The sequence below is a fragment of the Anneissia japonica genome, unplaced genomic scaffold (assembly GCF_011630105.1).
Source record: "Anneissia japonica isolate Jap-2015-1 unplaced genomic scaffold, ASM1163010v1 scaffold287854_len485379_cov200, whole genome shotgun sequence".
NCBI lineage: Eukaryota > Metazoa > Echinodermata > Crinoidea > Comatulida > Comatulidae > Anneissia > Anneissia japonica.
The window spans coordinates 60,688-73,201 of NW_022732005.1; the positions used below are offsets into that span (position 1 = coordinate 60,688).

The window sequence follows — 12,514 nt, forward strand, 5'->3', positions numbered from 1 at the left end:
GAGCCGAGTTGGAGTCGTATGACGGTCGTATAATGCTGTGAGGACCCGGCTTTTGTCATCTCATCTCAATCCAAGATTACATGGAAAGGTCAAATGCTATCAAGCTCTCAACCTAAACTTATAAAAACATCATAATAGAATTTCATATACTGTAAATTTGGAAATTCATTGTATTAATTTATATTATTTAAACATTTTGTTAATAATTATTAACTGATATCTTACAGGCAATTAAGTGATTTAAATCGCAAGTACAATGCGATGAAGCGAGACCAGCAGATGCAGAAGAAAAAGAGCGCACAGTTGCTAGAGGCAGCAAGGAAACGGGAAGGAGAACTTACCAGTGATTCCCAAGAACTGCAGGTAAACGATGGTTGGGTGTCACATGACTAGCTTTGTAGGTCATGTGATCAGAATGTGTTATAATTTTATGAGATATAAAAGTAAATCCTTGCCGAGCCACTGGGCCTCACTTTACTGCAGTTTATCCCCAGTTTCTGTAGCATGAGGCGGAAGAGAATGAATGATATTGCCCCTGGGTGGGACGTTAGTCCACCGCAGGTTACTCCCAGTAATTTGCAGCTGCCCAGTAATACAGCTGGGTAGACTAAGGCTATGTTCACACACACGGCGTAAGGCTGGCTTAAGCATGGCGTAGCGTACGCCTTTGTGTGTGAACTAGGCAGTGGCGTTGTTAAAGCCACTCACTACGCCACGTCCTTGGCGTTATTAACGCTACCTGCAGACGCCAGATTAGCTAACGCCAGTGATGCTTGAATGGTTTTACCTCATTTCAAGAGATTCTTTTTCTATTGCATTTTACTTAGTTATAATGTATATGATTTGTTGATTGTGTTTTGTAAGATATTTTAACATATTTAGACTGTCTATTAAAACCTGCAACACCAACAATGCTAGCTGAAAAATCAAAGCAAAATTGTTCATTTAAAATACAATAATCATTTCACTTCGAACAATTCACAGATTTAAAAGTTTTACTGATGCACTGTTAATTTTACTACAGTTAAGAACCCGTACATTATTTAAAACTTAAAACTATTCCCCCATAGGCCTATATTACTACTAGTTTAACGCCAGCGTTAATATAGCGAACGCCGTTTGTGTGAACGCTTTGGAATTTTAATCCGTGAATTAGCTTACGCCTGGCGTAAGCTACGACATTCTTACGCCGTTTGTGTGAACATAGCCTAAAGTAATGTATATAAAGTGTGTATAAAGTGCCTTGCTCAAGGACACAAGTGAGATGCATAGCGAATGATTGAAACCCTGACCTTGAGGATGGAAAACCAAACCATTCCCACTGTGCCGATTTATTAATAATTGTTTACAACATTCAGTGTATGAAGAAATGAGGCTTTTTCCGAAAAAAATGACAGCACATTTTATTAGCCATCTTCATGTACTACACATTACACTCATTGCGAAAAGTTACAGTGCTAAATGCTAATTTGGTTTTTATAATTTTGGAAACATGGTTCCATTCAATCATTTTGTTTTAATGTTGTTGAGAATTTATCACTTCTCTTCTTTTCATGTTCTTCCTATGGTTGAATATGTATTTTATCTGTAATGAGTATTTTAAATTTATATGTTTTTATATGTATGTATCTATTAATTGTTATTGTTAGTTTTTATTCTATTTATTATTATTATTAATTGTTATTATTAATGTCATTATTAATTAACCAAGGGCTGAATTTGGGTTTTAGTGTATAATTAAAGGGATTATTATTATAATTCAAGTAAATCCAACTCAATTCTCCTTTATTCAGTCATTTATTTCACTCTGATAATAATTTTGTACTTCATTATTCCATTTGCCTGATTTTAGGAGTTGATGAAGCATAAGGATGACAGGATAGAGGAATTGGAGGAAGCATTGAAGGAAAGTGTCTACTTAACAGCTGACAGGGAAACGATGATTGAGCAACAACAGTACAACATTAGACAACTAGAGAAACAAGTAAAATAAATATTAATCATTTACATTTGTATAAACATATAGAAACATATTTCTGGTATTTTAAACATGTATTTTGTTGAAGTTGAGTCCTGTTCACAATAAATAATACGTATGTTTTTATATAGTGCTCTACACACATCTCATAGTGCTTTTTCCACATTATCACCCCAGCCATTGGAATAATGCCTATTGGGAATTCCCATTCCACATGGTCCTGTGTGCATTTATGACCCATGTGCACTTGAAAGAATGCAGTACACTCTTCGGAAAATCACCACCAGAAGGACCCCACTGGAAATAAGTCTTCTAGACTATCGTGGGCTATCCTTGGTGTTTACACCGAATAAATCCAACTGTATATTGTCTGATTGGCTACTAATCAGAAACATGTTATATTTAAATCATTTGTTCTGATCTTTAAAGCTCTGCATCTGAATGAAGTATTATATTTGCGCTCATTGCTTTCCCAATATACTCCATCTTGCAGTCTTCGCTCATCCTTTCCTTCTCTCACCAAGTACCATACCAAAGGCTACGGTCAATGTTCTTTCACTTATACTGCTGCCTATTTTCGGACGTCGAAATAACATAACTTCTTCTAACTCAGTTTGCAACTCTTAGTCACAGGTTAAGACCTATTTGTTTTCTGGTGGCTATTCACATGCGTTGCATCTTTGGTCTTTTTCAGAATTGGTGCCATATATCATGCACTTAACCATTGAGATCCTTGGTTCAATTCCTTGCTATTTTGTTTTGATTTTTTTTTATTCACTAGATTGAAAAGCTTTCAGCCAATGTAAGAAAATATCATATGAAAAAGATAGCAAATAAACATTCGCTTGCAAAATAAATTTATTTGTATGACTGTGATCTCGTTGAATATGATGCCCTTACCCCTGCCAGATGCAGGAAGTCGTGTCAAGATAATTGTTGTAAATTAAATTGTTGTTTGGTTTTTTGAATTCCGCCGGGTAAGAAGCTTTTCTAGCTGAACAGCATGAACCAACCTTTTCAAATGGAAAAACATCATCAAAGCCTTGTCAACCTGACCTTGGCTTAGCAACAAGAAAAAATTAGTTTGATCTTCATTCATAAGATTTACATTCTTTAAATCTGGCAAAATGTTTACTGTACAGATCTATTGGTGAATAAGGTTTTTAACACTTTGGCCGGCAAACATGGAGATCTCCGTGTCTGCTAACACAACGCTCGACCGCCAAACACGGAGATCTCCGTGTTTGCTAACGCAACGCTCAACCGCCAAACACGGAGATCTCTGTGTTTCAGGTTTTTGTACGGAATCCGATAGATGGGGTAATTACCGATATGTACTAACAATTTGAACACTATATTCAGTCTGGACTGTAAATAGTTCGCTATTTGTTTGTTTACATTAGCGTTGTGCGGTATTGATTTACTTTCACGAAATCGCTATTATCTCAGCTTCGGTGTGCAAAATTGCGTAAATCCCCAAAAGTAAGTCATTTTCATTTTACTGTTATGGGTCACCGATTGTGATTAGAATAAATTGTTTGGTACCATTGTAAATCTAACAAGTTTGTAGTTCTTGTAGTGTTCACTACATGCCAATCTGATCACATACACACTCTCAACAAGCTTTGGAAGTGTTAAAATTTGCTAAAATGTCTGGCGGTGGCTGATACTATTTTTTCAAACCGCTGGCGGTCAGAGTGTTAATGTAACCTCAGATAAATTAATAAAGAATGGTAAACCACAGTACTGTTGTATTCCTCCATTTTTAGGCCATTTAACTGGTCATTATTTGGAAATTTCTGGCTTGGCAGTTTCATTTCAATTCTTTATTCCACAATTGTCAATATAAAAATACTTGTTACATATCACTTTTTTTCAAAATATGTGGAAAAGGGTATCCCACCACAAGCATTGCTGGGATCCTTAAAAGCTACGTGTATAAGAGACAGGTTTTTATATTACTTTTTCCTGGTCCCATGCCCATCCTGTTACATGTCCAATTTGACTGTAGTGTCAACTCATGAGGGATTCACTCGTAAGTCCAGAAGTAGCACAAAGCATGGCACACGGGGATTTGAGTATGGAAACTTAAAAAACCAAGACTAAAACAACAGGAAACTGAAATCTTACAGATTTCATCAGAAATTATAAACACAAATTGACTAACACAACACTAACCATTGCATTCATCTTGAAAACATGGAAATGCTTTTATGTATATCCACATACTGCTCAACATGAGAAAGTTTGGGTTTGAACCAAATGGCATGATGTTGAAATATGCCTTTTATATTTTCACACTATCACATTATCAAACTCGGAGGACTCAATCACAAAGCACATAGAGGCTTTTTTTGCATGATGCACTAAACAAGCCCTACTATTATTATCTGAACTACCTACAATTGGCCCCTCAGTAATGGAAAAGGAAAGTTTGCCGAGCTTTTTTTGTTACCAATATTGAAGTACTAAGGAAATATGAAACCTAGAGAAGAAGTTTGACACTTTTTAGAATGATAGGTGACTCACTAGGGATCTGAACCATTGACCCAAATAAGTTAACCAATAATCTTACTTAAGTTCTTTATGACAACCATCAGATTGGTTTTTCTGAAGTGTGAGTAGCTTTTAATTGTAAATTGGTACTAAAATTCTGTTCATGTGGGCTGATATTATGTTATCAATGAGAAGAAAAATAGATAAATAGACATATACTGGTAATGTTAATTTATCATATGATGTTTTATGTAACATAAATTCTCATAGATTAGAAGTAAACATAGTGAGCAGGTAATGAGGAAACTTCCCAATTAGAGGTATGTCTTCCCTCCTCCCTTTCATCCTACTCTCCTTCCATTCAAGTTGCAACAAAAAGAAATAACTTCAATAATGAGAGGTGACAACCAAAGGAAAGCTTGGTTTCCATACAATCGCTACACACTAATGCCAACAGCTTTCGGTGATGCTGATTGGTCAGCCAAATCAAAGTGCCTTCTAGATTGTGTCCTGGATTGCACTGAAAACACTGTAGCGACAGTGTAGCGGTTTTAAGGAAACCAGGCTTAGAGCAACTCCGAAACGACTGAATATCAACAAGGTGTACTTACCTTTGCAAGGAGGCATAATGAAGCATTCCTTTATTCTGTCTGTCACTTGATGGGTTGGCAGATGAAGAATACTGGAATTGTGCGCAACTGTTAACTTGTGCAGACAACAATTAGCATCAATCAGAATCTGTCATTATAGTTAATCCATAAGGAAATCCCTTTAGAATGGATGCTTCCTTAAGGATCATTCAGGATCAAGTCTATCCAAACACACGTGCCCTATGTTATCATCACTGTACTTGTCAATTTCTTTTTTTTTAAATTTCTTTAAAAAAAATGTTTTTTTTAAATTTATTTTTAAAGAAACCAAAATTTCTGTTTTTCATACATAGTAGATACAGTATTTGTTAATGTATCTCCTAAAGTATAACCAAAAACATAAAAACTGGGAAAGTAAATTGCAATCCTTTTTATTAACTATGTCCTAGGTAATTTTTGTGATCGAATGTTAGCTCTTCCTCGCTCAGGATTCAGTTAATATTGTAGAACCAAGTGTTCTCTGATAAGGACTTAAAACCAGAGGTCCAGTGTACATATCTGGCTCATGTGCACTTCAATTTAAGGAACCCATCACATCTTTCAGAAGAGTAGGGGGTTGCAGTGGCGGCACCAGCGGGAGGACGTGGGGCTCAAGTCCCCCACCAAACAGGTCAAGTCCACCCCCCCTCCCAATGCACAATGACATCTATTGTCTTTACCTGTATACTTTTTGTATTGTTGCATCATACATCAAATCCAGTTCCCCTCCCTGAGGGTGCTAGACAACGTGACACCGTCTACTGATTTTCGATGTCAGTCTTAACTGATCGCTATTAAAAAATGATCCGTTCCATGTACATCGTGGCGTTTCATGCTCCATAGAATTGTGTCGGCCGACGACTGTTGAGCACAGTGAGTTATGATTTATCATTAAAAAATATTTATGTTTATCAGAAGATAGTATGAAACAAACTCCAAAAAAAGTGATACAAGCCATTGTAATTCAATATTTCGATCTTCAGGAATGATTCATGTTGTTTCTGATTTGATTCCAGACAAGAAGCGCTTGCTGCTGCCATTGCTGAGAAAGACACCAACATGGCATTATTAGAGTTGCGCAAGAAGAATCCAAAGGTGGCGGAAGACATCCGTAAACTCAGTTGGGAGAAGGAAGCACTTGTTAAACGATTGAAAGAAGAGGTATGTTATGTTTTCGTTGTGAATATTTGTGTGTTGGAAGAGGGGGTGGGGCCGTAAATTGTTGCGAGCATTCCAGTGGTGAAATTAAATACTGTATACAAACCGATACCTACTTTCCGGGCCACTTAATTGATTTGGACCTTAGTAATGGAAAACAAAAGCTTTGTTACATTTGTCAATCAATGTATGCAGGGAATGCTATCTCTCTGTTTTTTGTTTTGTTTTTTTTTGTTTTTTGGGGGGTTTTTTATTCCCACATTTGAGCAGATAAAAAATGAGCTACACTGTAAATTTTAATTGAAGTAAACACAGTATATCTACTGTGTTTTTATGGGATCTAATATATTCATTTCTAATTCTCAATTTACCTGTGATTTTTAAGTGCATTGACAGATTTAATGCAGATTGAATTCCAGTAAAGTTGTGACTGTAATGAATATTATTAGTTTGTTCGAGCTACTTTTCAACTCCAAAAAATAAATTATCTGAAAAATATTGAAAGTAATCTTGCAGACATTTAAAATGTAATTGTATGTGTTTTTTTAATTTGCATTAAAGCAAGATGGATGGGACCAGAAAGTAAAGAAACAATTTATTCTTACTGTTATTGCCTACTTAAAATACATTTAATAATATAAGCTTAGGCAGAGTATTTCTATTTTAGATTATGTATTACTAAAAACACATTGTTTCAGAATGATGTCACATGAAGCAGGTACTTGTCAGATTTAATAGCAATTTAGCTAATTAATTCTGAACATGATTAAACCAAATTCCAATGTGGTTGGCCAAAAACTAATTCCTCAAATTAATAGCAATGAAAGTTGAAGTGATAGCTTAATTAATAAGATAAATGATTACCATTTTGGCAAATTCTTATTGAAATGTTTTTCTCAAATCTAGGTTTGATTTCACGTATGGCATATTTATGTGCGACTGCTTTAATAATATATAGCGTAAAGAATAATGTAACTAGTAATTCTTACCTGTCAACTAAGTGAAAAAAATAACCTTAATTGAGTTTTTCAATCTATAGGCACGATATCAATCAGCAGCACATTTTATTTTATTTGCAGATTTTTTATTTGCACAAATGAATTAAAAATTTGGCTGCCAAACTAGAATGCAGATTAATGAAAAATGACTTGACTTGTTTTTTCCATCAAAGAGGGCGGGAGCTACATAGGCTTAAATATTCGTTTGTAAGCGCCAGTGGTTTTGTGATTACATAACATGGTCCGAAATTAATTTGTATGAATGTAAATCTTCAAAAAAAAAAAAAGGACAATATCTTATAAGAATCAGTGTGCAAAGTTCCATCCTTCAGTTTAAGAGCCTTTAGGGTACCAAGTTTTTCTGAATCGAGCATGATTGTATGATTTTGTCACAATGGCCCTTTGGTGTAAGAATGCATGTTCCAGTCTAGTGTAAGTGGTAGAATACAGTCATTATGTAGGCCTCAAATTCATAGTCTGCATAGGTGCAATGTGTCAGGTGTAGGCTCAGGTAGGGCAGTTAATGTAAGTGTTCATAAATGAGTGAACGCAGGAAAGGTTTACATGTTTTGGTTTAGTCAGTGACATTCTAAGACAGTTCTGTTTCTGGTGGGTAAAGCTGACCTGCTAAGGACTGCAAAATTGCAGGAGTGTAATAGGAGGGATAGAAAAGGTTGGTGTTTAAGTCATCAATGCATGTAATCTGGGTTTGCAGGTTTGGATTTAGTCCATGATGATCTGTTTCATACAGCACATGTTAGGTTTCATCAGCAAGTGGACTCTTGGAGGTTTGTTTGTTTGGGTGGTGATCTGTTTAGTTGAGTTAGTTTCATCAGGGAGTGGATTAAGTACAGATTGGCAGGTATGTTAGTAGCCCATGATGTTTGGAGACTGTTTATGCTAGGTCACAAGTATACTTCATTGAGCTTAGATGCTATGGGATTAACCTATTAATCTGAGAAAATTTTTGTGAAAGTTCATCCCAAATGAAATCATATCTAGAATTCATATGCTTCTTATTTATTAATTGATTAATGAATGAACAAATTCATCTCATAGATAATTTGATATTAATGGAGAAGTCAATGAAAGTATGTCAAGGTGATTGTAAGTATCTGCTTAACCCTCTGAGGCATGAATGATTCATGATGGTGCTCTTCTAAAGGAAATTAAGGGATGCTTATCAGGGAGGAGTTAATATAGTTGTTATCTTACAATTTCATTTCATTATTTATTTGGTCCAAACACAAAATACTAGGTAGGTAAGTAGACCAGGACCAACCAAAATGAAGTTAATCACTGTATCAGTGCTGGTGGGTCCATCATTCCCAATCACAGATACAAATATAAAAAATTTAAAAAGAGAAAAATCACAAAAACAAATGAATCAAAATGAAGATAAACCTTTTGAAGAAAGGAAGATAGATTTATAACAGTTAACAGTTTGTGTTTTCAAAAGAAATGAATAACAAATATAAAAAGGAAGATAGATTTATAGCTAAAATGTATTCTTCTATAGCAGCACTCGCCACACTGTCATCTTTTTTTTCATAAACATAGATATAAGTGTTATGCCCATAAAAGGGGCATGATGATATCATAAAGTAGTCGCAGGCCACGCCCATATGGAATTCATGAGCTATTCTCCTACCTCTACATTTACTGTTGGGATATCGCAGTTATTTGTCACCAAAAAAACAAAAACAAAGTACTGTAATATTTTGGACAGCTTAAAATAGAAATTATTCTGATTTGATACAAATTGAAGTTTATTAAGAGTTTTAAAAAATGTAATTGTTTGGATCAATTCCTTCTCAAATCAAACTACACTCATTTTAATAATTCATTGAAGATTTGACTTGGCATGTTTGTAAATACAACACAAGGGGTAATTCCTAAGGTGGCCCAGATTAGAATTGAACCGTACAACATCACACGTCAGGAGTATGTTTTACTGGTATTGTTTCATGATTTAGCTAAGAATGCGTAGTATCATTGAAGCAGGCAATTCTTTATAACAGCTGAACACTTATTTATGGTTGTTTTAGGCTGATCTGATGCCTGATCGATGAGGTAGTTGAAAGGGTTGATGAGGATATTTTGTGGGAGCCAAAACCTCCAACAACACTAGTAATTACGGAGCCAAATTCTGATGTACTACAGAATAAATCATAATACTAAGTAGACTGATTAGTTTTTGTTTATAATCAATCATAAAACCCCCCCACTTGTATGCATAGTTACCATGTGATTCAGGCATTATATTTTCCACTTAGAATACCTTTCATTTTAAAGACAGACTGCTTGATAAATATATAGGCCTAGAAGTTACATATAAATGTATGGATAGCCTTCCAGGCACCAAACTTGCAAGGTTCATGATGCTGAAGGCCATCAATAACTCTATTCTAAACCAAAAGTTTAACATATTCTACTAATAATTTGGTGTAATCCATAGAAGGAAATCTAAATTGCCCTCCTGAGATCTAATTTGCCATTTGACTCTACATATTTAGTTTCTTTTTTCAGCTTGTGCATTGTAGGAGTTATATTTTCATTTGAAAATAGAAAACTGGTGAAAGTACTGTAATAAGAAAATGCAACATTCAATAGAAATAATAGTATGCTTAAGCAGTAGTGGCACCAGAAATTTTCCGACAAGGGGTAGGAGGGTTCCGGACCAAGGCAACAATGAAGTTTTGGTCGATGTCCCGCAATAAAAAAATCCCTCTTAGGGTTCATGGGGAGAGTTTTTATGGCTTAATTTGGTCCTAAATGTGCTTTTAGACCACAATATTAGGGATTGGCAATCAAAATGGCGTTATTTGGACAGGCAAATTTTTATTTTTTTTACATTTTTGGTCCGACAACCTAGTATTTTTTGGGACGACTGGGGGGGGGGGGCTAATGCCCACCCTGCTTGTCCGCTGGCGCCACCACTTTACTTAAGAAGGTATATAGTACGGACTCTAAATGTGGTTAAACTCAAATGTACATATTCAGTACATTGCTTAAGCAGGGGCCCCAAGTCTTCCGGAAGTTGGCAATCTGTCTCAGCCTACAAGAATACAAAAGTCTCTCAGAAGTTTTGTGCCACTGTCTGTTTGATCACCAATTACTAAGATAGGAATCATGCTTGCTAGCTATCAGTTACTTGTTTTGACACTATATCACTCACTGAGCTATTTAACAGTCAGTTAGCAATAAATAGTTATATTGATGACGCCCTGTGGTTAGATTGGTGATCAGTGGATTGTAGCTTTGTACATCATTAATCTCTTTTGACATGTTTTACAGGACATGAAAATGGTTCGTGGGACAGGAACCAAAGCTTCAATTAGGTAAATAGCTATTGGTTAACATTCCAGGGCATTAACCTCAAGGTCAGCAGTTCTATGCTATATTATTAATAGCAGATATGGTAATAGTACTGTGTTACTTGTAGTCCGTAAGTCAGTGCACTAAAGCTGAAAGTTAATATTTTGTTTAGGCTTATTAACATTGCCCAATATTATTGCATATTAAATAATTTAATTAATTTTAGGTTATAGACATATCAGTCATAAAATAGAAACCTATGTTCATCATTAAAATATAGTTATAGTATATTATAGTTGCAGAATCTTCAACAAGATGAAGGCGACAACTTAAGGGAAGAAGAAAATGTTTAATTGATCTATTAATTATTATTATGTTAGGCTTAGTTTTGTATATAGTGTTATTGAAACTTGTGGTCCACTTTGTGAATTAGATGATTAATTAAAACTTGTCATTTGTAAACAAAATACCAAAGGTGAACAAGTTCTGAGACTTTCTTTGTAGAGAAGTCCAAATCTGTGATCTGTGGTACAATTTAATTTATACAATCATGATGATGACAAATAGACAACTGTCATAGTCCCACAGGTTTACCCACAAGTAGACAAATTTACTCTCACCAGACAGAATTATGTCCTATCAACCATTATGATCTTGACCCTTCACTAGTAATTGTCAGCTAAACATTTTTATCTGCTATCATTCATTTTTATTGCACCTGCTGATGTTTTGGTCCATGGCCTTTCAGACTTGTGTGCATATGAAGACATCCATTACATGCCCATCAAATCATGCGTCATTTTTGTAGGCAGGTGTCAAGTGTAGATAAATACTTGTGGCTACTACACTGAAAACTCAAGTAAAATTTAAAAAACGAGAGGAAGAGAAAACTTTGCTGGTAATTAGTGATCAATAATTATTTAAATTTAATATCTATACATGATTATGTGTACCGAAGGATAGATAAAATACATGGCAATAAGACAGTTTTTACACTGCCCAAGTATGACTTACTCGAGATCTAAAGAATATAGGGTCAGCACTTTTTTTAGGAAAAAGTGTAATTGTTATCAATTAATTTAGTGAGAATTAGATCAATGCTAGACTTTTCCTTAAGTTAGCAAAATAAATTCTTTCATGATGTGTTGTCTAGAACTCATGTATCCTTTCTTTAGTCTATTCTTCACTTATTACCCAAACCTTTGATTGATGGGCTTCACCAACCACCCCTCATATTTCACACATAAAACACATATATTATCATCATTCAAAAAACATCTGCTTCTGTCATCCTGGATTACATTCTGGCATCCTAATGCAATTGCTTGGACAATAAATTATCTGACATATCTTGAATTGAGGACAAAATACCCTATTGGGTTCTATTGCATTACAAATTTGTTGTTGGGAGTTTTAAGGCCAAGAGCATGTCCTAAAACAGACAGGTTAAAGGTATCAATGTTTCCTGAATGCTGAAAACTGTGTCGCTCGGCATCAATCAACACGCATCCTGACACAAATGCCAGTCTTGGGATGGCTGATAGTAATTGTTGATGAAAGGCCAACTGGTCATTTGTGCTATAGGCTATTCAGTGCCAGACATTCTATGGACTAGACCAAGGTTTATACTTTCAGTTCTATATTACCTTTGTTTCACCCTTGTCAAACGCTGTATTTTATTTGCTTTTTATACATGGGATGCAACTATTTAACACGTTGACTACCAGACCTTTTTGTAAAGTTCCTTCCCGGGTGCCAAAACAAGTTTACATGTACAAACATACTTTTTTGAAATTTTATCTAGTCATATATCATCAAAATGATGTGTCTAATAGATTGGTGGGAAAATATTAGGGGACGAGTATACTCGTCGATGGTACTGTGATAGAACATTTTATCTCGTCCGCTTTACACATAGGTTGGTATATGTTCAAAGG

At 35.2% G+C, this 12,514-nt stretch overlaps 1 protein-coding gene across 1 annotated transcript in view; it reads left to right on the forward strand.

Moving 5' to 3' along the window:
• The window catches only part of LOC117115538 (ELKS/Rab6-interacting/CAST family member 1-like), a 77,597-nt gene that overhangs the window by 39,781 nt on the left and 25,302 nt on the right, over window positions 1-12,514 (forward strand). The window contains exons 14-17 of the mRNA XM_033259378.1: window positions 228-363; window positions 1,853-1,984; window positions 2,760-2,780; window positions 6,109-6,264. Coding sequence (XP_033115269.1) covers window positions 228-363; window positions 1,853-1,984; window positions 2,760-2,780; window positions 6,109-6,264 — 445 coding nt within the window. The remainder of the gene's footprint in view (window positions 1-227; window positions 364-1,852; window positions 1,985-2,759; window positions 2,781-6,108; window positions 6,265-12,514) is intronic.